The sequence below is a fragment of the Clarias gariepinus genome, chromosome 7, assembly GCF_024256425.1.
Source record: "Clarias gariepinus isolate MV-2021 ecotype Netherlands chromosome 7, CGAR_prim_01v2, whole genome shotgun sequence".
In the NCBI taxonomy this organism is placed as follows: domain Eukaryota; kingdom Metazoa; phylum Chordata; class Actinopteri; order Siluriformes; family Clariidae; genus Clarias; species Clarias gariepinus.
In genome coordinates this window covers 21,496,122-21,520,316 of record NC_071106.1, presented here as the reverse complement: position 1 = coordinate 21,520,316, position 24,195 = coordinate 21,496,122, and the positions used below count along the sequence as shown (strand labels likewise).

Sequence of the window (24,195 nt, the reverse complement as noted above, 5' to 3'; positions counted from 1 at the left end):
TTTTTCTTTTCCTTTTTTAAGTAATCATTAAAATAGTAAAGGAGTCCTGAGTATTGTGTCTTTGTTACAGTCAACGCTAAAGCTGTTCTGACATGGGAAAGTCTTCAAGACAGTCATTTATTACTTACACATAGCAAAATCCCTTAGCAACAAATATCAACAAATTCTAGCTTTGAATATTGATGTCAGAAAATAAAGAAACATTTGTTTCGTAAAACCACAAGTTAAAATGTCAGCCTTGCATAACCTTACAAAAGCAGGCACCACATTTGCCTCTGATTTGGTTAATATTCCAGTGAACAGGAGATACTGAACATTAGCCAGACTCTAAATGCCAACAAAGCAATAAAGATCAATACTTTATTCAATTCTTATTAAATAAATAAAAATTCTTATGCACCTACTATGTTTTTACAAATGCCATTTATTTGCATATATGCTGCATATATGTGTGTGAAGTCACAAGGAATCTTTCATATGCTGTAAGTCTGTGTTTGGACTGAGAGAGGAAGCCCCTGGAGCGACTCAAGGAAGATTTCATTACTTCAAGTCATAGACCAAGAAGAGTAAGGATGATTGAATTATTTTAATTACCTGCAGCAGCTTTTTCATTTGCAGTGCAAATAAAATTGAATTTGAAACACACAGGAACTAGAAGAGGAACTCCAGGGGTCTTACTACAGTGTGGAAATTGCAGACATGCTGACTGATTCAGTATTACACTGCTTACATTTATTGTATGCATTTCCCACATTGTGTACATCATAAATTATTACTGTATAAAAGAAGTCGATCTGATGATTTAGTATGGAAATAATTATTTTGATGAGAAAATCATTATAGTATTTTTTAAAGCAGACCAGGTAGAACAGGTAATGCCCAAGACATGATTTTGTCAATAATTTCTCTTCAGATTGTGCTCCACTCAAGGCTAGTAGTCCCCAATCAGCTAAACATTCTGAGATGATTTACAACATCATAACATGCATAATAAAACAGTATACTTTTCCCCACCCATATTCTGAAAAATACTTTTTGCTGGATGTTTGTCTTAATTTGTCCTCATCACTTAGTGAATCACTTTCTCTTTGCATTTCACATTACATTGTAGCCTTGTGTAAGAATGTGTTGTTATAGTACAGAATGTGTGTGTGTGTGTGTGTGTATGTATACTTTATAGTTTGTTCATCGTGCATGAAGAGCATGCCGCAGCCCTAAATCCACTATACACACACCGTGCAGGTGCTTCACCTTCAGCTTTGGAGTTTGGAATAGTGAAAGTCGTTTACCTTAGTTTCAATGATGGTCCAAGAAACATTATTGAAATATTACGAATTATCTTCTCCAAACCAGTAAATTTACAGTTATGTGTCCACAGTGACAGTCACTTACGCATGCTCTCCCACACAGTCACTGTTTTAAAAACATGCTGGGTAAGCTAATAGACAATATGATTTTTTTTTTGTCCTTCAGATTGCCAGGGGAAGAGTAATGCTATCATTCCTAGCCAGAAAAACGGGGGTAGTTGTTTTTTCTTAGACACCTAGCTACAAATAGCTGTGGTATCATCAGAAACTACAATCTCCCAACAATAGGGGGAAAGTGTGGAAACTCAGCACCTTGTCATCCACTATTGCTTTGGCCATTGAAAACTTTATGAACATAAGTAATTATGCAGTTATTATGTTAAAACGTTTAAGGTCTAGCTTGATGTCTAGCACACATTATTTAACTCACTGGTTAATTACAAAGGCAACCCTTGGAGAAATTTGGTGTGTTAAAGTGAGAAATATAGAAATTTCTTTAGGGTGATATATTTAAGGAATCAGACATTGTGCTTAAGGCTTTTAAATTGTGCTTCAGGCTTTCACACGAACAATTTATGCTTTTAGGATCTTTATTATATAGATTATAATGTGGTGCAGTGGTGCAGTGTTGTACATTCAGTACATGCAACCATTTCCTGTGTTTAGTCATTTAGGGTATCTACTTTTCACAAGAGCTTGTTACAAAATAATCTTGCTTTAGGTCACAAACTTATGGCCTGACATTTACTTCAGGATTTTTTTCATAGAGTGCAGAATTGATGGTTCCGTAAATTATGGCAATTCTCCCACTACCATGTTTGAGTGTTGGTATGATGGTCTTTTTATGAAATGCAGTGTTAATTTTACGCCAGATGCAACAGAACACAAACCTTACAAAATGTTTGTTGCATCAGTCCACATAATATTTGCTGGAAAATGCTTGGGGATATCAAGATGTTTTTTAAAAAAATGTCAGATGAACAGATGAAATCCAGACCTTAACCTACAGTATCTGAAATACAGTAGCAGGACTTCAAGAAAGCCATACATAAGGAAAGCCCAAAAACCGCAATGAACTAAAGCAATGTTGTAAAGAAGAATGGGCGAAAAGTCCTCCACAATATTGTAAGTGTCTGATAAAGACATAAAGGATTTCTTCTTAAAAGAAGTTATTGCGGCTAAAGGTGTATCTACAGGCTCATGTTAGTTCAAATCATTTTTTTGTGGCTTCATTTTTGTTATATGAATAAAGTCACAGGGAAAAAACATCTTGTTTGTCTAAGTTTGTATTTACCTGATATTCAAACTCTATGATCAGATGATTTGTATCATGCTGTTACACAAAAACACTTGGGGGTACTAACTTTTGAGCATACCCGTACTACTGTATACACGATCACATAAAATATATAAATAGGTAAAAAAAATGAAATATATGAATATATTTAGTCTAGTCTGAATGTACACTCTGACATAACAGGACATTAATCAATAAATTCAGCTTCATACTTTCCTTCATGCTTCATGTTGTGATTAAACTACTGTACTTTATTCAGTTTTAAACTGTTTTACAAACTCTCATCCCCACTGTTCCTCCACTGGCCAGTAGGGAAGGTGAAAGCAAGGACAAAGTCTGCTGGTGGAGACCTGATATTCTTGAACACCTGTGGTCCTTAAAGACCCCACTTATTCCCAGAATGAGAGCTGTAACCTCCGAGGAAACGCTCCAACAACCCTGCACTCCTATTCAGTAAATAAAATGGACTGCCTCAGACCAGGTACTGTTGAAAAGCGAGACACAGATGGGATCGTGTCCACTTTTAATCAGACAGAGATGTGGACACGATCCACAAGGGGAGATTTTACGCAACGCTTCACCTGTCGCCCGGGGTGTTATTGAAGCTGAACTGCTGCTTGCTGGCCCTGTGCACACGCACACACACACACACACACACACACACACACACACCAGCGCACACAGAGTCACAGATATGCACACACAAGCATAGACGTGGACTCTTCACCCCTTTACCCCCCATTTCAGCCACCCTTACTCAAAATCGGAGTCTATGGCACTGGTCCCAACAGACGAACCTGTACTTGGTTATCAAATTGCACCCCAGGCAAACATCCATCTGTGGAAAGTGTGGCATCTGTTCTAACATGCTACAAGGCCAAGCCTTTATCTACAGATGGTGCTGGTAAGGAGGAATGTGACCTTTGATTTGGCTTCTCACATGGAACGAACACCAATCCTGCCCAATGGAAAAAGCTGGGAACAGCAAAAATCACAATGTGTGGTGCTTCTGAGTTTCGTGTGGTGCTTTACTTTAGGGAAGTGTAGGTTCATGTAAAGCATGTTTCACCAAAATGGATAAGAGGAAAAGAGTAAGAGCTCGAGAGATGAGAGTAAAAGGAGAATTCATCCATTAAATACTTGTTCTGATCCTTTTATATCCATTAGGATGCATAATAAGGACAGATAGCATAGCTGCACATCACTGGTCTTCTCTATTGGGACATAAGCCTGCCATTTCCATACACAGACAGACTTAAACTATCACTTTTGAGATTTCCTTTTATTTAATTTAGGATAAACCCTTCCCTCGGCCTCAAAGACTTGTTTAAGAAAAAAAAGGCATGTTTAGGTAGAACAGATCCATTAATGTTCAGTAATGATTAGTATTGCTATCCGCTGACCAATGCAGGGTGCAGATGTTATCTGGCTTTCTAACACAGCTCGTAATGAGCAGTGGTGCAGAACTGGCACGCTGACAAGAGGCGTGGATTACCTTATTGCCATGTTCTTTGCCACTGCTTTCACATGGTGTTGATAAGAAAACAGACACCAGGCTTCAACTGATTTTTTTTCCCCCTTTATGAAGGTGGCAGGGTTGAGGGGCAATCTGTGTGGCTCGGCACCGAGCGAGGACAAGAACTGCTTTGTTGGACATTTTCATGTGCACAGTCAGGTTCTCTCAGCACTGACATGGGAAAAACAGCACCTTACCAGCTAGCCTGCTAGCCTTCTACACTTCACTGCTATATGTGCATCTTAGATGCAACTTGCAGGACAAAACTGTCACTCCATCAGCTGCTAGAGACGACCTACGGCCTTAAAATTTCTAAGAAGTGAAGCACTCAAATATAATGTAAGAATATGTAAAGTCCGAACAAAAAATACCCGAGTGTGGATGTGTAGCATCTTCTTCAGAAGACAAGAAATGGCAAATTTGTTAAGATGGCTTGGTTATATAAGGGGAAATGTGTGTCTATTTATTTTTAACACATGTGAGGGCTTGCACTTTGCAAAAGGCAGGGCCAGGCAAGCATAAGGGCCCTTGATAGAAAAAAAAAAAAACAAGGTCTTGTGGATGGCTGGCCCATTCTTTTGCAGCACTGCCAAGCAGCTAATGCACTACCAGTGGCATCAGCATGAATAAAAAAAGAATGCTACAGAGCAGACTCCTTTCATACCATTTTAGCCTTTACTGAATCACTTTCATTTAGGAGACAGCAAGGTGGCTCCAGGGTCCACGGTTACATCCTGAACTTAGCTTGCCGTCCATGTTGTGCTTTGCGTCTTTCCACTACATTTTCTGATCTCCTAAAAAGACACTAAAGGTTTACTGGCCATGTTTCTGTCCATTACTTCCAGGCATTAATGTGAGTGCGAATGTGTTACCCAGTGTACCCAGGGCTTAATTGTTACATGTACATGATTTCCACTTCACACAACCCATAGCTAGAAGACTAGGCTCATAACACAGGGTCATGATCTCCCTTGGCAATCCTTGGGATTTAAACACACAACCTCCTGATCTGTGACAGTGCAGAACATTAATGTTGATATTGAGCTATCTAATCCCCACTGTCAAACATAGACTGCAATTTAGTGCTGACCTGCTTCGCTGAAATACTGTAAGAAATACTGCACAGCTGCCATGAAATGTTTGACTGCTGACAAATGCGTTCAATAAAGCCTGCTCATTTAAAGGTGACGGGTTTGTAAAATAAGCTCCTTTCAGTACATTTCTGCTACTGTGCCAGCATGATGACATTTCATTTAATAAAAACGAGCATAAACAATAGCTACAGAGGAGGGCATTTTAAAGCGAGTAAAAAATCTACAACGCAAGCTGTATAAAATGTCTTTACTAATTTTTAAAAAATGAGATAGGGGTTATATTACATAGCAATCCTATATAGATATTTTAAGAGTATTCGAGTTAGTGGAGTTGTTTTATGATCCATGCGTTTGTTAGCGGACTAAGACTGAAGTTGAACTGAACTTATCTGACATAGCAGATATCCCAAAAAACCTATCAGAACAAGCATGAGACGGAAACAGTTACCCGTCAATCCTGTTCCTTTGTGAGCTTTTCATGTCAGCTATAATTATTCATTACAATAAATAATGAAGTGCACTAAATCATCTTACATCTCATTCCATATCTACAGCAATAATTGTTATAAAAAATCTATAAACTTTTAATAAGATATTTTTTCTACATAAAATAAAAAATGTGCAAAGGTGACAGACACAGGTTATGCACCGGGGACAATGTTTTGTACTTCAGGCATATCAGATTTGGGAAACAAGTGTTTAGTCAGAGTGAGAATAACAACTGAACCACATCCTCACACATGTTTCCATGTGTAATCTCCTAAACTTGCTACCTGCCAGATGTAAAGCAGCTAATGAAAACCTACTCACCTCCACAATGTCAGAGTTTGTCCTGCTCTCATGAGGCTCGTTGTACTCTGTATACTTAAGCAGGACTTTGTCCATGTCAGTGCTCGCATACTGGAAAAGCTTGTTGGAGCTGTTGAAGATGATCAGGGCAATTTCGCAGTCACACAGGACACTGAGCTCATAGGCCTTCTTCATCAAGCCAAACTTCCTCTTGGTGAAGGTGACCTGAAAGACAGGTGGGAATAAAAGAATGTAACACGTAAGGCGAAATTATCTGATAGCTAAATGATTAAATGATGATTAAATGGCACTTTTAGGAGAATAAATCATTCTATAAATAAATGTCCAAAAAATGTCTAATGACAGCAAAAAGGTTGTTCTCTAAATTACAGTAGGTGTGACAATTCTTTAGGACTATGTCATCAACTGGTCCCTCTTATGAAACAGTAATGGTTTGATGGGCTTTGTTGACCTCAAGGAAGCATTTTTGTACCCTACTAAAGTGGATACACAGGGACGCATAAAGGAAATGACTATATAACTAAACTTGCTCTAGATACAGTATGTTACAGCTGCATGCATGGCTCCAAGCCTGCACAATCAGGGTCATCACTCCTCCCATGCTCATGCCCACAGCCCTATCCTGTAACTGCTTTACCTGTAACATGAGTGCACTACTGCAGATCATGCATCAATTCTGTAGTAACCTGAGCCATATACGGATGACCTATTCTCAGTCTTCGGGCTCTATGGCTACGTTCGTATTACATGCCACATTGCTCAATTCTGATTTTATGGTCAGGTTGGATGTGTATGTCATGACAGTTTGCACTCATAATTACAAGTGACTTTTATCTTACTCTAATGCGGACACGCGTGTCCTTTGAAACGGCACACATACACACATTGATACTTTTTTGCTCTCGCCATCTGGACCAAAACCCATCATGAGCTTGTGCAACCACTTATTCATTTCAAACAATAGATGCAACTTTACGTACTGTAGCAGTGATTCTTAGGTTTTTGCTCTACAGGATGGCAAGCTAGTCGGCTGTATTTATTGCGGACCAGAAGAAGGAAGAAAGCCAGACGCTTCGCTTTAGCTGTTTTATCAGCTGTTGCTAGCGCTGCTATGTGCTGTGCTACAGTATGCTGCTTACCTTTACCTGCAGTATATACAGCACAAATCCAAGGAGATCATTCAAACAACCTCCATCATTCATAAAAGAAAGTCAATTCACGAAAGGAAAAGTTGAAAGGCTTATGAGTAACACAAGTTCTATGGTATGCTCTACGTTAACATCGAAGATATGAAAGAGGTGAACTGATTTGCATATGTGATATTAAAGTGACAGAATGACAGCATGCAGAAGCATGGTAATCTGCTCTCACACAGAACAGGTTGGCAGGGCACATGGCATAATATCCATGGATGGCAAAGCTGTGGCTTAGAAAAGCAGTGCCTGAGGCAAAAAGGAGTCATAGGGAGTGTGTATGTGTGCGCGTTTACTTCCGCCAAATTCTTTGACCTACTAAGCAGAGCTAAGTAGATGAGCTGGCTTTGTTCAATTTTAATTGGTCACAGCTTGCGGCAACCCTTTCAATGCAATATAATCCAATGAGCTATAGAGTGTCTGTGAAAGCACACAGCACGTGGGTCACTGCTATGGAGTAGGAGTAATGTCACATGTTGCAAATTGCAGGTGATTACAGTGCTCAATGTCCTCCAAACTACACCAATCCTTTCTCATTACTCCGAATTCATGCGGGGGGGAATTTAAAGCGATTCACCCAACGCAGACAAAACCACAACAAAATCATAAACAGTTTTTAATAGTACACTGGTCCTCTGTTAATAACTGAACTTTTTTTTTGTGGCTGAACTGGCTCTGCACCAGAGCACATTCTGACAGGAACGATTATATAATAATATGCCTTGATGCTTATATTGTTTAATCAGTAAAGATATCAATACCCCTAATTAATTAAAGCTGACATTTTCCATTTCAGCTTCACAGCCATTACCTCAATTCAAATGCAAGGTAATGATCCACGGAGCCAAACTGTAAACTAACAACAAGAACCTATTCTAGTTCTAATTTTACATTTGCAACTACATAAAAGACTTGCAGCGTGCTAAATGAATATAAATATCTATTCGAATAGATGGGGATGTTTTATAAGTATAAAGGCTACAGATGCAGTTGTCCATCATACAAGTCCCAGAAGAAGAGGCCGTGTACAAAATCTGGTTCTGGCTGAGCCAGTAGAGTAGGTAGTCCTTTTGTACCTGAGCAGTCCAGGATGAAGGGTAAGCTGAGAGCAACCTGCCCTGTGTGCCTCTTAATCCCAAAACCCAGCAAAAGCATCTCTTTCCCAGATGTCATTAGTCTTGCCTTCTCTTTCTCCAGTAGAAAAACACATTACTTGTGACAATGCCAATCTGTCCCACATTTCACATCACAACACAAAATCGCACTGCATCAAGTTTGTGGGTTTGGGACGTAAAAAAAAGCACAACCGATAGCAACAGAAGTGCATCGATTAAACTCAGTGAACTATTTTTTAAAAGGAAAAAGAAGCTAATCAAGACTATATCCATGCACATGGAGCGAGATTCCGTGAAACACGGGGAAAAAAGAAGTTGTGCAATCAAGTTGCTACTTTCTTGCAGGTGCATGAAGCTTGAAGGACAAATAAGGACCAAGTTTAATACCATTTGATACATTTACTGTCACGTGTATAGGACAAATAAGAATTTGACAGTATTCCTCAACGGTGTACATGCTGACACTGATGGCATGGCTAACTCCGGGATTTTTGTTTTTCTGTATTTAATATAAAATGCCCTACATTTTAGGCCCTAAATCCAAATACAGATAGTTGCTTTAGTGGCTGTCTAGCAGGCTAAAGCTGGTAATGTCACTGAAAGAACAGTAAAAGCCTACTGTTATAGACTACACTCAGACTATGTTCTGTCCAACTGCTGCTCAGCATGCATGGGCCAGCTGAACCAGGACAGAACCTCATTTCATCCGCACAGCAGGTCACTTCAGTGATCCCATAGACACAAACACCCACCAACACACACACAAACTGACACTCTCATGTGGTAGACCACACAGGAAGTATATCCTATATATATGTATATATATATATATATATATATATATATATATATATATATATATATATAGTGCATACACACACACACACACACACACACACTCACACACACACACACACACACACATATACATACAAATCTATAGTACCAGTCTAAAGTGTGAACACAAGTTTGGAGTTATTTTCTACATTCTAGAACAATACTTGCTTTTTTTCAAAACTATAAAATAACACATATGGCTTTAGGTACTTAACAAAGAAACAACACGAACAACAGTCAGTTACTTTAAGACATGAAGGTCAGCTGTTCTGGAATAATTTTTGCAATAAAAGTATTGTCAAATGCATTTACAAAATCCATAAAGCACTACGATGAGACTATAATGAAGACCTTCCCAGTAAAGCAAGGCCAAACCCTACCTCTACTGCAGAGGAGAAGGTTATTTAGAGTTACTAGCCTCAAAACTCACCAACTAATATCACCTCAGATTCGAGCCGTTATGAAGGCTTTACAGAATATGAATAGCAAACATATCACCGAACTGTTCAAAGGAGATTACTGCATATTCTGGATGCCTTTAGCATTGTTTTACAATGTAGAAAGATATAATAATAAAGTTTGAAAAATCAGGAAAGTCTTTGGAATTTGTTGGAAATGTATATATATATATATACATATACAGTATATATATAGGTCATGGCATTGCTCCCAGACAGCACCCCCATAATCACTAGCGATGGGGGAGATAGTGGAAAACCACAGAGATGCTTATGATTATATGTGATGACATTTGCAATCACTGAAATACAAAGACACAACCACTACATGCATGAAAGTTATGAATGAGGGAATACAGTATAACTCCTGAATATAGTATATCACAGTAAACCATTGTAAATATTTTGATGCTAATTTAATTCATAAACTGTGTTTTGTGTGTTTTGAAATAAAGTTTGAAACCTTAATATGTAAAAGACAAAGCCTGAAAGTATTGATGGTCTTAAGGTTCAAAGATTTTGGTCAAATGCAAAATAAGATACCTTGCAATCAGATTCATTTGCCATCTATGAGATATTAGGTAAACAAGTCTAACTATGAGTCAGGTACTGTACTTCTCCCTTGGTCTTTTCTAACTTTGCACAGCTTCTGATAAGGTCACTCTGATGACCTGCAATGCCAGACATACAGTAATTATATTAGCATTTCTCATCTAATTGTATGCCAGGAATGAAAATGCTGACCTTTTCAGAACTTTTTTTTTTTTTCCCCAAGTGAGCAGCTTTACAGTGCTAACTCAGTTCCAGGTACACACTCTGGTATTTGCTCTGTCTCTGGTTCACTCATTCTCTCATCTGCTCTTGTCTCTACAGTATGTAGTATTACACAGCCGATCAGGCTAGCTGCTCATCTTGCTTGTGAAAAGGTTTTATGTGAATGAAAATGGATGTGTAACTAGGGGTGATAATTTAAGGACATGAAAGTATGATAAAGACAGTAAAAAAAAAAAGAAAGAAAACTCTTCTTAGTCTGACAGTAGACACATTGTGCTTGGTATGGGATAACGTCCTGATGTATGTATGTGTATTAGTTAAATTGCATAAAGCGCAAAATATGTTTCCTATGTTGTGTATTTATCTGTTTATCGTCTACATCGGTGGCTATGTATGAGCACACATGCTTGTCCGTGTGTGTCCATGGATGATTTTTGCCTTTGAAAATGAGATGGACTGGCTTGTCAATCAGGAACTACATTACAAGCTGTCCTTAGGAATGATAGCCAACATGTAAAACAACATGGTGGGCTATAACCGTCTGGGGCAATAACGGCAGTGTCTGAGTTCTTATAGTGAAAAATGTTGAAAAAAGAAAGAATTGAAAATAGGAGATACCTTATAAGTGCTACAGCTTCATTTCTGTCTTTGTATAGCAGCTGCTATGAACCTAACTTTCCTGGCAGAAGGATAACCTGGCCTAAGAAGCAGAAGCCAATACAAAAGTCACTCCTCCCTGTCTGATCACCTCAGGATTAAATTAATCAATGGGTTCACAATTCATGGCTAGACTCTGCAGTTATGGAAGCCTAGAGGGCCGAGCAGGCCAGCTGTGACCATGACGGGCTGGCCTTACTTTTATAGGTCTTCTTGTCTCTGCTTCTCTTACTTGGTTTGAGTGGATTGAAGGGGATCTGAATAAGATAAAGAAGTGTCAATCATTTCTTATCTTCAGAATCTCATCTCTTGTTGTATTGAAAACAGCAAAAAATGGCTTTTTAAATAGGATACGTTACTATACCATGAAACAAAAAAAATGCTTTTTAGTCAACAGTAGCCCCATTCACACATTTTTATCTATACTGGACTGTTGTACCTTCATTATGCCTTGCAGCTCTGCGTGAGAGGCAGATACAGAGGTGTGGATTGTGCCTTTAAAAGGGCCAAAAGAGGCCTGTGTCAAAGGGAGTGTCGCCATTATAGAACACGGGTGTGACATTTTGAGATGTGTAATGTATGTTACCCACCACTGGGTGATATATATATATTTTTTTTTAAAAAAACTGTAAACACATAGCAACTTGTCAAAAAGTAAAAAAAAAAAAAAAATGAATGTTACAGAAAAGCAGAGAAAAAAATTAATCAGCATATAAAGGGGATGTAAAAGGATAGTTCTGTATTAGAACACGCAGTTCTATTGTCATTATCATGTGGTATTTCCGATGTCACACTAGACATCTGCAGTTTGCCCAAAAAAGGGTACAGATGTTAGAAGAGTGTCTAAAGTTCATTTTAGTAATAAAAAATGCATGGTAAATTTTACAGGTTATACCAGGGGCACAGCAAATTTAAATTCGATTACATTCAATTTTATTAGTATAGCGCTTTTAACAATCGTCATTGTCGCAAAGCAGCTTTACACAATCAAAAGAAATTAGGAATGTTTGTATGAAATGTGATTAATTAAAAAAAAATGCTTTTAACTTGATGTCACTAATTTCTCTAGTTTCACTAAGTCCTCAAAAATGTGAGACTTGTTAAAGCAAACTAGGTACACTCTCGAATAAACGGTGTGGATTTTAACCTGGGTTTGACACAAGAGAATCCATGGCAACAATTACCCATGTTTATCATTCTCTTATAGGCATTATCCCATGTCAGCCATATTCAATTATTAGCACATGTTTAGTCACATTATGCTTAAAAGAAGATCATAAGATAACATTATTGCTACTGCCATGCTGAACTTGCTAATTAAAATCAAAAGCCACAAACATGTGGGGGATGGAAATTCATGACCGCTCACTGAATGATATAATCATGATCTGATGCACTTGGATGATTTTGTTTTTGCTATTACAATGAATCATCAGACACTACACAGTCTCTCAGCTAGGAGGGGAAGGTGGGGGATGATTTAAATGTTGACATCAGCCAGAAATTACACACGAAAGCCACCTATACTGTTTCCCTTCAAAACCTACTACTGCAAGCTAATGTAATTCCACTAATAACAAAACTTACTTCATTTAAAATAATCTACTAAATACTCCACAAACGCTACATAACCAGATCTATCTCTAAACCTAGCGAAGATTACCGCAACCTTTTAACTCGGCTATTTTTCCCATCTCTCAGCCCTCCTTTATATAGATCTAGCATGTTTTAAGCCATTAAAGAAAAAAAGTGTTAGTTCAAGAGCTTTTAGAGACTCAAATTGTGTGAGAAAGAAGGGGATGTGCTTTTCTTTTAAACTGATGAAAAACAGATGATGTGAGATAGATGTGCGAAAGAGAGACAAAAGCAGAGAAAGAATAAGAGTCGTGAGCATGCCGCGTGCCTACGTCAAAGTAAGCCTGAGCAAGGGCAAGCAATGCTCCTCCCAACAGCGAAATCATCAAACTTTTAATGACTTGGGCAATTACCCCCAGCGAGTCTGCTTAATGGTGTACAGAGGACGTTGTAAGGCAGGAGGATAGCACATGTGCATGCAGAATTGTTTTTTTTTTTTTAAACAGTCTACTGAAAAGATACCCGGTATTACCCTTTTCACCTCTTGCCTCAATCACTTCCTTTCTCCACTTAAACAGGTTCTGTTGCATGCTTCTGCAGAACTGTCCCCTGGAGTCCTTACTTACAATAGCACTTATAATATTATCCTCTGTTATCCATGAGGTAAAGTGCTGCCACTACGCAATCTAATGGAGAGCTCTTTTTTATTCCAGAAGAGGCATCTCTCATTAGAACTTTTCTCGCGTCCACTAGTGTAATTAAGACCCACTTGATTGCGGGAGCTAATTTAACAGTGCATTTCTGCCCGAATATTCTGTGCTGTCCAGACAAGACAGGTGCACGTCATCAACAAGATAGTAATTACAGGCTTTAAGAGCTTGAGAAGTAAATCAGGGCTCAAACTGTGGGGAAAGATGGATGGGCAGAGGAGAAAGAAGGAGGGAGAACGAGGGCTTGTTACAGGATAATTCTGCCCTCCTGTACTATTATGGCAGAAATCCGCCCCTGCACAGCTTTGCAATTAGCTTGTCAGGACCAAGCGGCGCTGTGAGACTCGCCAGTTTCTTTCATTCCCTTCTTTTCCTCCTCTTCCTCCTCCAGGATGCATGGAAAGGGCAGCCAGGGGAACCATCCTGAAGGACGGGGTGGCATGCATGACAGGGTCTACACCTCTTCCATTTTTAATATTGTGCGAGTACACAGCGTGGAGCCAAGGAGAGAGGAAGAGACTCAACTGGCATCAGCACAAAATACTGTTAGGGTTATACTCAGCCCACTCAAAGACAAAACAAACCCAATGGCTCAATCAGCATCGACTGCACAGGAAACCAAAAAACATTCCAAGAGCAGATCAGAACAGAACACAAAATGTTACCCTGAACTAGAGCTGTGAATCACAGCAGACTGTCGATTTGATTCGATTGCATTTTTAAGCATAGTGATTTTCAGAGCACTAATGTCGACTGTTATTTTACCCAACACATACAAATGAATTTTACTGTGTTTTTCTGATCAATTCTTACAAAGTGCAAGCATTACAGGTCTTACAAAGTGCAAGCATCATAAATAATGTAAAAACATAAGGGCTGGAAATAAAGGTAAACTGAGCTGCTCGCATTGATATTAATGCTGGTAGTGGCGCTGGAGAATTTGTTGGAGATTGCAGACATCAGAGATTAAGATGAACTGGCAGAACCTACTAATACAGTTACGGCTGTGTGATGTTTTTTTTTTTTTTTTTTGTAAAGTGCCGAAACATAGTCTTCGTGTTCTGTTTATAAGCCAGCTCAGCACTGCAGTAGCTGCAAATAGTATGCGTTTGCCCGCTTGTCAGCTTCAAGTGTTTCCACAGAGCAAATGTGAGCTTTCCTCTGGGCCTTTTTTGTCTGTTTGCAAAATTTGTCTCTGTCATGTTTGACATTGTCATTGTTCGTGTCTTACAAAGACCACTGCACAAGTACGTTGAGCAAGATGGAAGTGTTATGTGGTATATTTTCAAGGAATTTTAACCTTCGTTCACCTATATCATGTTAAATCAATGCATCAGATTAGACAAAAGATTATCACAATACTGTAAATCATATAATCGGTTTAACTGCAGGTCTATCCTAAACCTTCCAAACTGCAACCATATCTTAGCTGCAACAAGATCATGAAATGTGGTGCCAAACCGGAACTGGGTCTGTCTTGCTCTTGAATGCTGAGGCATTTGTAAACTGTAAACCCAATTATAAACTGTCCAACCCCTTCTCCGTATCAATCCTAACAGGTAAACAAGGCTTTTCTTGCTTTGCTGCATGCTTGTTGAAGCATGTACTGTAGCATAACGCTTGGAATAAGATCTCTTCATAATGTGTGCACCATTGCCAGTTTATTTAATTAGCCTACTTAAGATGCGTTCTCGATTCAGTGCTGTGAATGCAGACTGTGACAGATAAACATACAGATAAAGATTTAAACTGATTTCCACAAAGGTCCGAGTATGCTAATAAACAGCTTTAGAAAGACAACATAGCGCGGATCCTGTGGAAGAATACCCACACAGACACGCACAAGCTGCATAATAAAGGAGTTGTAGGCATCTCTGTCTAGTCTCCAGTAAGAAGTCAGCTCTAATACCACTGATAACCTCTGACTAACATGCGGATGCTGACATCTGAAATCTGCTGGATGCGATAGCTATTAATTACAAGTCAGTAAGCTTTGTGTGTCGAGCTATGGTTACATGTAAAGACCCAAGTCATGCTAAAATAATATGTTCTCAATGATGACTAGCAAAATGGTGCATTTTAAACTGCCACTCCCTGCAACTTCAGCCTACACCGATCAACTGCAGCACTATAACGTTAAACATTATGCCCACTATTGTGTGTTCCTCTAGTGCCACCTGGGCAGCTCTGGGCTCTTGGGGTGCAGCTCCACAGTGCCTCTGTGGCTGTGCTGTGGTGCCTGGCACCGTCTTGTTAGTGGCAGACGCTTTGGGTGCTGTGTGCTACAGGATGCGGCCTCCGTGGACTTGTTTAGGTTCTGGGGGGTTTGGGGGCCAGGTCGGTGGTCTTGGGCTTCTTATCTGCTGCCCCATGTGCAGTCGGCTGTGGTCCACTCAGTGTTCTAATACTTTTCGATCATGGCCAGCATATCTCAGCATTTTTTCTTTTTAATTTATTGTGCTGCATTGGTTTTCGGACCAGTCGGGCTGGTCTTTGGTCCCTGCAAGCATGGGTGAGCCTTTAATGCCTTGATCCTGTCACCAGTTTACTGGTATATAATTGATAATTAATATTAATGTGACTAACGGATTTAAAACACCTTCCTCCACAGCATAAATGAATACATTTCATTAATTCAGCATTGGGCTACAAAGTGATCTTATACTTCTTTTTTTCCTTTGCATATATTTCTCTGTAGGTTTCTTTTTTTGTTTGTTTTTGCTGATGTTGTAGGCCAGGGCAAAGAGTGCAGACGCTGATGCTCCTCACAGCCGTCTCTCTGTCTGCCTGCCTCCGTGTTTGGATCCCACCCAGCGCTGGTGTTATGCTGATAATTGGCCTGTCCTGTAAATTTGGAGTTTCTCACTCGAATGAACTGCAAGCTCCACACTTGCTGTCGGAGAGACGAGGATGAGCGGGAGCGAGCCGAAGGGCGGGAAGGGGGAGGGGGTGCAACTGGCTGTTATGTTATCACCCTCAGGAGAGCGAGCAAAAACCTCAATTAGCTTTCCGCCAGCACGGCAAGAAAGTTCTTTCGCTGGCAAGATGGTGCAAATGATATTTTGAGAGGGTGTGAACGGGGCGCATCCAGGTTCTGACACGGTACTTCTATTTTCATTATCGTATCCTTAAACAGGAGAGCTCATAGTCTTAGAAATCGCCACACATGCAGCATAATGCCATAATCACAGAGACCTGTATTGCTGAAGAATGTGATGTTTTACATCAGCCCAACCCAAAACGTATGCACAGTGCATTCTCCTTATAAGAAAAAGCACTGAGGAGTAGCTGGTGGAGACATCCGTGAATGAAAGGGATGTGTGTGGGAGGCAGTGGTGGAGCAGTACAGACTGAGCTGGCTTGCGTTGTTTATATTTAGCGTGCGCAGACTAGGGTGAATTCCAGCCTGTCTCTGTGGCTGGCCAGAGTTGGCACTTTTTTTTTCTTTGCAAGAAAGCAAGAGGGAGACAAGAGACAGACAGAGAAAGAGACAGAGAGAAGGATGCTGTGTGTCCTGCTGACCCTCCCAGCTAATGAGAGGGTGCTGTGGTGCAGTGGCCGCTCCTAATTACTAACAAGCAGCTGCAATCACAGGGAGTGCGGGGCCCCCTCTGGGCCGAACCCCTCCACTGAGGACAGAGAGGAAAACAGAGAGAGAGAGAGAGAGAGAGAGACTGCAGTCAGCCCTCTTCACCTCATTCACCTCTTGCTAGCCTCTGCTCCCATCTTGGCTGTCTAACACCAAGCTTTCTGCTGCCTCATCAACTTTCCCAAGAACTTAAATTGTAGTGTGGCGTGCGGGAGCCACGTCTGTATACATCTCTGTAAACGTGTCCTGCTCCTGTTTTAACGACTGTCTGTGTGGTAGGCGTAAGATGGGCCAGTCTAGGAATGTTACACAGGAATGCTGGGGCCGTCATTTTAGCCACTGCACTACTGAATTTACCAACAAGACCAGTGATCAACTTCTCCGGTCATTCAGTTTCACCTTATGTCTAAACCTCATGGACGTGCGAATATGCACATATAAATCCCTAGTTATGTCCAGCTGTTGAGCCAGAGCGTATCTTAAGCACTTTGCTTAACTGAGGCTGTCCTTCTGTTAATCTTACATTCTTAGTGAAAACATGTTCCTGTAGGGTTATTGGCCTCTGCAATACAGAACATTAAGGAGTTTCTTCTTAAACCAAACCAAAGTTTAGGTTTTTAGGTTTTTCTTTTTTTCTAACATTGTATAATCACTTTTGCTTAATTGATAAAAGTTTCTTATATGACTTTTAAACTCTACATTACACAAATGATGTAGGATTGTTGACACAACATTTTAAATTAAATTAAATTATTAAAATAAATTAAAAACCCAAGATATTTTTACAAGTCATTTATTGTTGTACTCAAATTATTTATTTGACTTAGATTAATAGTTTTAGTGTTTTAGTGTTAATAGTTAATAGTGTTTTATTCCTGTGCTTTATTATAAACTGCTTTTCCACAATATTATTTATATTAATTACATTATCCATCCATTCGCCCTACCACTTATCCTGCGTAGGGTCGCAGCAGGCATGAAGCCTATCCGAGGGAACTCAGGGCACATGGCAGGAGACACCCTGGACAGCGTGCCAACTTATGACAGGGCGCAGTCACACACACAGCCAATCATACACTATGGGCAAATTAAAAATGCCAAGCAGTCTACAACATTCTTTGTGTTGAGAGGAAACCGGACTACCTGGAGGAAATCCACGAACCCAGACGGGACATGAGATTGTTCACCACTAAGACACTGTTGCACTTCTTAAATTATACATAATTTTATTTTATACATGTTTTATTGTCCTGCAGTCTTTTCCGTATAAAGTACTTTGAACTTGTGCTTAAATGAAATGGGTGTACACTGATCAGTCATACTGTGGCACTGTGACCACTCACAGGTCAACTGAGCAACTCTGACTATCAGTTTTATGTCAGTAAAGTGTTGGCATTGGCAGCCTAGGCAGATCTACACCCACGGGGACCAAAAGCTATTGTCTGGTCCCATACCACAGAAAAGCCAATGCACCACTAACCACCGAAAAATGTAGCACTGGCCTTAAAAGAAAGATATCAGCGCACCACCCAGAGCAACACAGCCAGCCATACACAGGGCCCAGAAGGCAACGAGTTTAAGGCTATTGATCTGCCAGAGCTGCCACTTCCTGCCACTGCAGCCTACACTGATAAGCCATGAGTTCGAGTTAGTAAAAAGCTTTATTGTTAATGGTTTTTAATGTTATGGCTCACTCCATATCTATAATAATTAAATGTAAAATATAATATATATATATAATATAAATATAATATAAATTAAATATATAAAAAAAAATATATATATAATATCAATTATTTATAATTCATAACATGTATATAATCCTGAGCTCAGTTTCCTGTTAGTATGAAGTTCTGCATGTTTGTAGGTAGACTGGCAATGCAACATTCGCCTTTAGGTATGAATGAGTACACAAACGTGAGAATGCATGTTGCCTGGTGCCCCAATTAGAGTCGAATATACAGTATGTTCTCCTTATGTCTGCATGGGTTCTCCTTGGGCCTCCCAGCCAGAAGGGGGATTAGTTACAATAAACTGCTCCTACTGTAGCTGTGGACCTGTAATGTGTGAGTATATGGTCAACTGCGAGAGATTGCTGCCCAATTTAGGGTGTATTCTTGCCTTATAATGATGCCGTGATAGTCTCCAGATCCTCTGCATGCTAACCAGGGTAAAGCATTAACTGATAAAGCATTAAAAAAACTTTTATTATTAATAATAATAATAATAATAAAAATAAAAGCAGCAATACTATTATTATTATTATTATTATTATTATTATTATTCATATTGTTAAAAATATGATTATCATCATCGCTAACAGTTATTATCCTGCTCAGGGCTGCGGTAGGTCAGGTAACACTGGTGGCAAGGCAGTAATTGAAATGCCAATACATCACCGAGCACCATGCAGTCACAAATTCTTATACTCATTTACACCTAGTGACAATTTATTTAACATAAGCATCTACTAGCATCTTTGTGAAAGATGGGAGGAAACCAGAGAACCCAGACAAAATGCCCATAAGCACTAGGGAGCCCATGACCAGAAACTCCACACTGACAGAAAGATGAGCTCAGAACTGAACCTAAGGACTGCGAGGCAGCAACAGTACCCACTAAAGTACCCAGGTCCCCTATTGTTATTTCTAAAATTGTTATTTAAATGCAACATTTTTTTTTAAATTTCTCTTCAGTTTATATTTTATACACTCCCGTCTATATTTCAGTTCATTGTCCATGCATATATTCCTTTGGAATTAAAATGAAGGATCACACCACAAGAAAGTTAAAAACGACATACCTGACGGTTCCTCTCATCCATAATCCGCGTGATCTGGATCTTCTTCCGTCCCATCTTTGCGTCCTAGTCAGTCTCTCTGGCGACCAGAGAATATCAGAAAAACACCCGCACTTGTCTTCCTCCGTTCCACTAGCACATTGTACACCGTCTCTCTTCCTCTCTCGATCTTCCTCTCTTTCCGTCTCTCCTTCGCTTTCTCTTGAAGTGCTTGCACCGCTATCTGCAGAGAGAGAGATAAAGAGAGATTGAGGGAGAGAGAAAGAGGGACAAAACGAGAGCGGGAGTTCGAACTCATAGGAAGTGCTGCAAGGCAGATGAAAGGAGCCGAGCACTCTGTGTTCTATTGGCTGCCATTCGTGGGGAGGATATGAGAAAGAGGCCCATGATAATATCTTTTCTCCACACCTGCATCTCAGAAAACAGCTGGGACTCAACGCAAAGCCACTAATACAGAGCAGGAACACAACACAACACAACACAACACAACACAACACGAGAGTACCTATCAGGCTCATCTCACACACTGCAGCCATGCTGCGCAGCTCAATCTAGCCATAGTGTGTATCAGAATGTAGCCTGTCTATTACTGAACTGAAACCCAGATATGCGGATGGGCAAAAATTAAGACAAAAACACTACTGGAAGGCAAGGCTTTATGCCGTCTGATGGACTAGCACTTGATTAAGCGGGAAGTGAGATCTTGTAATCAATACGGCACCAGAAAGCAGAGCAGATCGTCTGTCTGGTTTCAGGATGTATACTACCCTGAGACTGCTTTCTTGTGTTATGTGTTTGCTGTGCGAGTTTTTTTTTTTTTTTTAACTCACTTCCCTTCTTTGGGTCCAGGTTCGTCTCCCACTGTCATGCTGTAGGAGATAAACACGCACACACATGCATGCCTCCAGAGACAACCTCATTCTCTCTCCTGCTGCCTGCTCTTGCTCTTAAGATGATTAAGAGTGCGCCCAGTCTCAGGCTGATATTAGCCTTAAATCCTCAGGGCCCTGGATGAGGCAATTCGCACTGTGGGCCCGTGCTTCAGAGCACGCTTTGCCCCCAGAGAGCCTGATGTCTGCCCCTCCTCTCTCGCCCTTGCTCCGAGAGCCAACCTGCTCACAAAGAACCCCGCCGTGGAGGCATTCATCATCTCTGTCCAAATAGAAAATGCCTAGGTAAACACATCTCTGATCAGAGACTCGCAGCCGAGGAAGCTGGAGAACACTCACTCTACTCCAGAGATGGAGAAGTGGCATGAAACACAGCCGTCCTGTTCTTTGTGTTTGTGCTCTGGCAGAATGTGATGACCAGGAGGATTGAGAGGGAGCAGAGGCACAGAGGACCAATAATTAGCAGGTTAAACCATAGACGCTGTCTGGGTGTCCATGAGTCACTGTGAGAGCTTCAGCATTGCTGAAAAGTTTCGCAGGAGGTCATGTCCCTGGGAACTCGCAGAAAGAAACTGTTGCCATACTGGTGCCAAATGAGAATTTCCCTATGGCACGTCTGAATGGACAACGCTGTTATTTATCAGCACACCATGTCCTACACGGAAGTGTCATGGCCTTGCACTCTATTCTCTTTTAAATCTTTTTCAATTACTAATTTTAGAGACTTAGAAGTTGATACAGTGCACTGTCAGGCCATTTTATTTTCGCAACTTTATGTCTAATTGATCAACATCCCGGGGAAAGATTTTGAAACAGTGTGAAAGCACGTTCTCATGGTGAGGTGACCATTCAAGACTTTTTAATAATACTTTAAATTAGACAGACTAATTCAAGTTGCCAGCTTAATTTTCTGACACTTCAACGATCACAGAAAGTGCAACAACATCATTTTTTCAACGGTATCTACGTCAACCTCATCAAAATCAGAAACTTGAAAAAAAAAAAAAATCAAATATGCTAAAATATAAATGAGGAATGAACCTAAAGAGTTGATTATATTGTAAATAGACTATGAGAGATTGTATATCCATAGGCATGAGAGCTCAGCGTTTATCCAAACGCAGCGCCAGAGGTTACAGAGCTTAATCTAACCTGTACTTGAGCGCTGTCAAGGCCATCTGCAAGTCTTTGAGCACAATGCAGTGGGTCATGATATTTTGTCAGGTAGCGGACATCCTTCAGTTCTGTAGCCGGTGCTGAACTAAAGGTAGAATTCGTTCTAAAAAGAACATATTTCTCTTCATGTCTGCGTTTAGATGAAGCTGCACTTCTATTTCTCAGGTTGTCGTGGGGCTTCAGCCTCATGACTCCTTCTAGATCCCTCCTCATTTGTGAGTGAATTGCTTAACTTTACTTTGTTCAACCACGTGCCCTAACACATTTAAGTCGAGGGCGTTTGCTTAAACAAACTCTAAACAGTGCCTGGGCTGTGAATAATGACCTGCCCTGAAACCACTAATCTATTTTCAAATATTACAATGAGCACAGAGGGGATTAATAACGGCAAACACCAGCATCTAATGATGAAACATGCAAACACAATAATGTACACCGACTGATAAATGTGCTGCGCGTTCTCCAGTTCCACTGCAGCAATACACTGCCTTATCACGTGTAGACAAAATGTAATTCCTGTTGTGAAGAGTCATTTGACTAACGACAATGCATGTGAGTCACATGTGAGACATGCAGAAAGAGCTGTTTAGACAATCAACACCTTGTCAAGTGGAAACCAGGAACCTGTGGAGTCTGTGTTAAGTTATTTATTCATGTGCCTAGCAGTGCAGCATACCTGTCACAAACACTGTACATGACAGCAAGTCAAGAGCTCGGAAAATGTTCCTGAGCTCCTGTGCGTGATGAATTTATAGCGGAGATGAGTAATCATTTTCCCCTTTTTTATATCTTTTACCTCTTATACAGTAGCCTGTCACTGTAATCTTAAAGTACCATGCTAAAAACACTTTACAGTATATTAGGAGACCAGATCTCATGTGTCTGAGGTGATCTGGAGTAGTGCAGTATTGGCAACAGTAATGCTTTCTATTAACTATACATGTTAATACAAACTGCTTCAAACTGCAAATGCTGATCCAGACACCTTCTGCCTTCCGGTTCTCTATTTAGGAAGTATCAGATGAATGTTTTGTGTTCTGTGGTCAGTTTCAAGGCTCATCTCACACACATACACACACACACACACACACACACACACACACATCTGCAAAACCCTTTATGGCGCTATTAAAAACAATAATATTTTACTACACAATATGTCTTTCTTCATCAGTGCTGTTGGATCTGCTTTTTACTGTGTACTGTTTATCAAGAGAATCAGTTGCAAAAGAAATGCAGACTAACATTATTGCATATTCTCCACACATACAGTAATTTGTCACATGTTTAGAAAGCTGCGAGTTAACACCTGAAATATCTGTTTATATAACTGATCATCCTCAAAGATGCCCAAATCGAGACAAGCGGATTATACACTGATCAGCAATAACATTACAACGCAAACCATTACAACCAGTATAGTGTGGGTTCCGGTTGTGCCACCTGGGCAGCGCTGACGCCTAAAGGGATAAGTCTTCTGTGGGTGTGCTGAGGTGATGTCTGGCACCAGAATATTAGCAGTGGATCCGTTGGTGGCTGTGGGTTACGGCACGGGGTCTCCCGATCTGACTTTTTGTCCGGCACATCACATGGGTACTCGATCAGGTTGAGATCTGAGATTTCGCGTTGGGTTTATGTTGAGTTTGGATTCCAGGTTGGCGACTTTGAGCTCTTGGCCTGCAGGGCCCTGTGTGTGCGGTGAGCTGCGGTGTACTGGGTGTTCTGGTGCCCTTCATTCTCAGCCAGCATTGACCTTTTTCTGCAAATTGTGCTTTTCTGTAGAATCGGACTGTAAAAAGCAAAAGCAAACCCTTGGGTGCCCATGACTGTTAATATAACAGTCAACAGAATCTTTACTATATTTATCTAACAACTTGAAAAAGAAAAACTCTACTTCCTATTTATTTTCACAGATAATGTTTGCCTAAATGATAATAAGAAGCCTCTTGGTTCTGTAGTGTTTAGTATAATTTTTCTTTCTAACTTAGCTAAAATCATTTATTTTATGGTGCATATTAAATAGCAAGAATCATAATTCCAGAATCAGGAATATGAGTGAATGTGGCAACTCTGCCTAACTGAGCAATACATAGTAAAGTGTTGCAAATAAACCGTTATAAAACTCTAGATGCTAGCACATCTCACAGTCCTCTCACTACTGAACACTTTATCGAGTGAAAATGAAGATGCTACACAGACACGTCGTTACGTGGGAGAGGAGAACAGCACAGCTCATAGCTGAAATGTAAGCTGACTTTCTGTCTATAAACAGGACACATCATTGGTAGAGATATTATCAGAAGAGGAGGAAAAACTTAGGTTATGTAAAATCGCAATCAACTGAAGTATTAAAGCAAAGTCAGTTTTAATGCTCTTAACCAGCTTAGCAATCTTTTA

At 40.1% G+C, this 24,195-nt stretch overlaps 1 protein-coding gene across 9 annotated transcripts in view; it reads right to left on the bottom strand.

The window, feature by feature from the left end:
* mef2aa (myocyte enhancer factor 2aa) overlaps positions 1-24,195 on the bottom strand; it is an 89,181-nt gene that overhangs the window by 39,533 nt on the left and 25,453 nt on the right. For all 9 annotated transcript variants that reach the window (XM_053501120.1, XM_053501123.1, XM_053501126.1 and 6 more), the window contains 2 exons: positions 19,736-19,955; positions 6,025-6,228 (listed from right to left, as the gene is read on the bottom strand). In XM_053501120.1, the coding sequence (XP_053357095.1) occupies positions 6,025-6,228; positions 19,736-19,789 (258 nt within the window). In that variant the 5' untranslated portion in view covers positions 19,790-19,955. The remainder of the gene's footprint in view (positions 1-6,024; positions 6,229-19,735; positions 19,956-24,195) is intronic.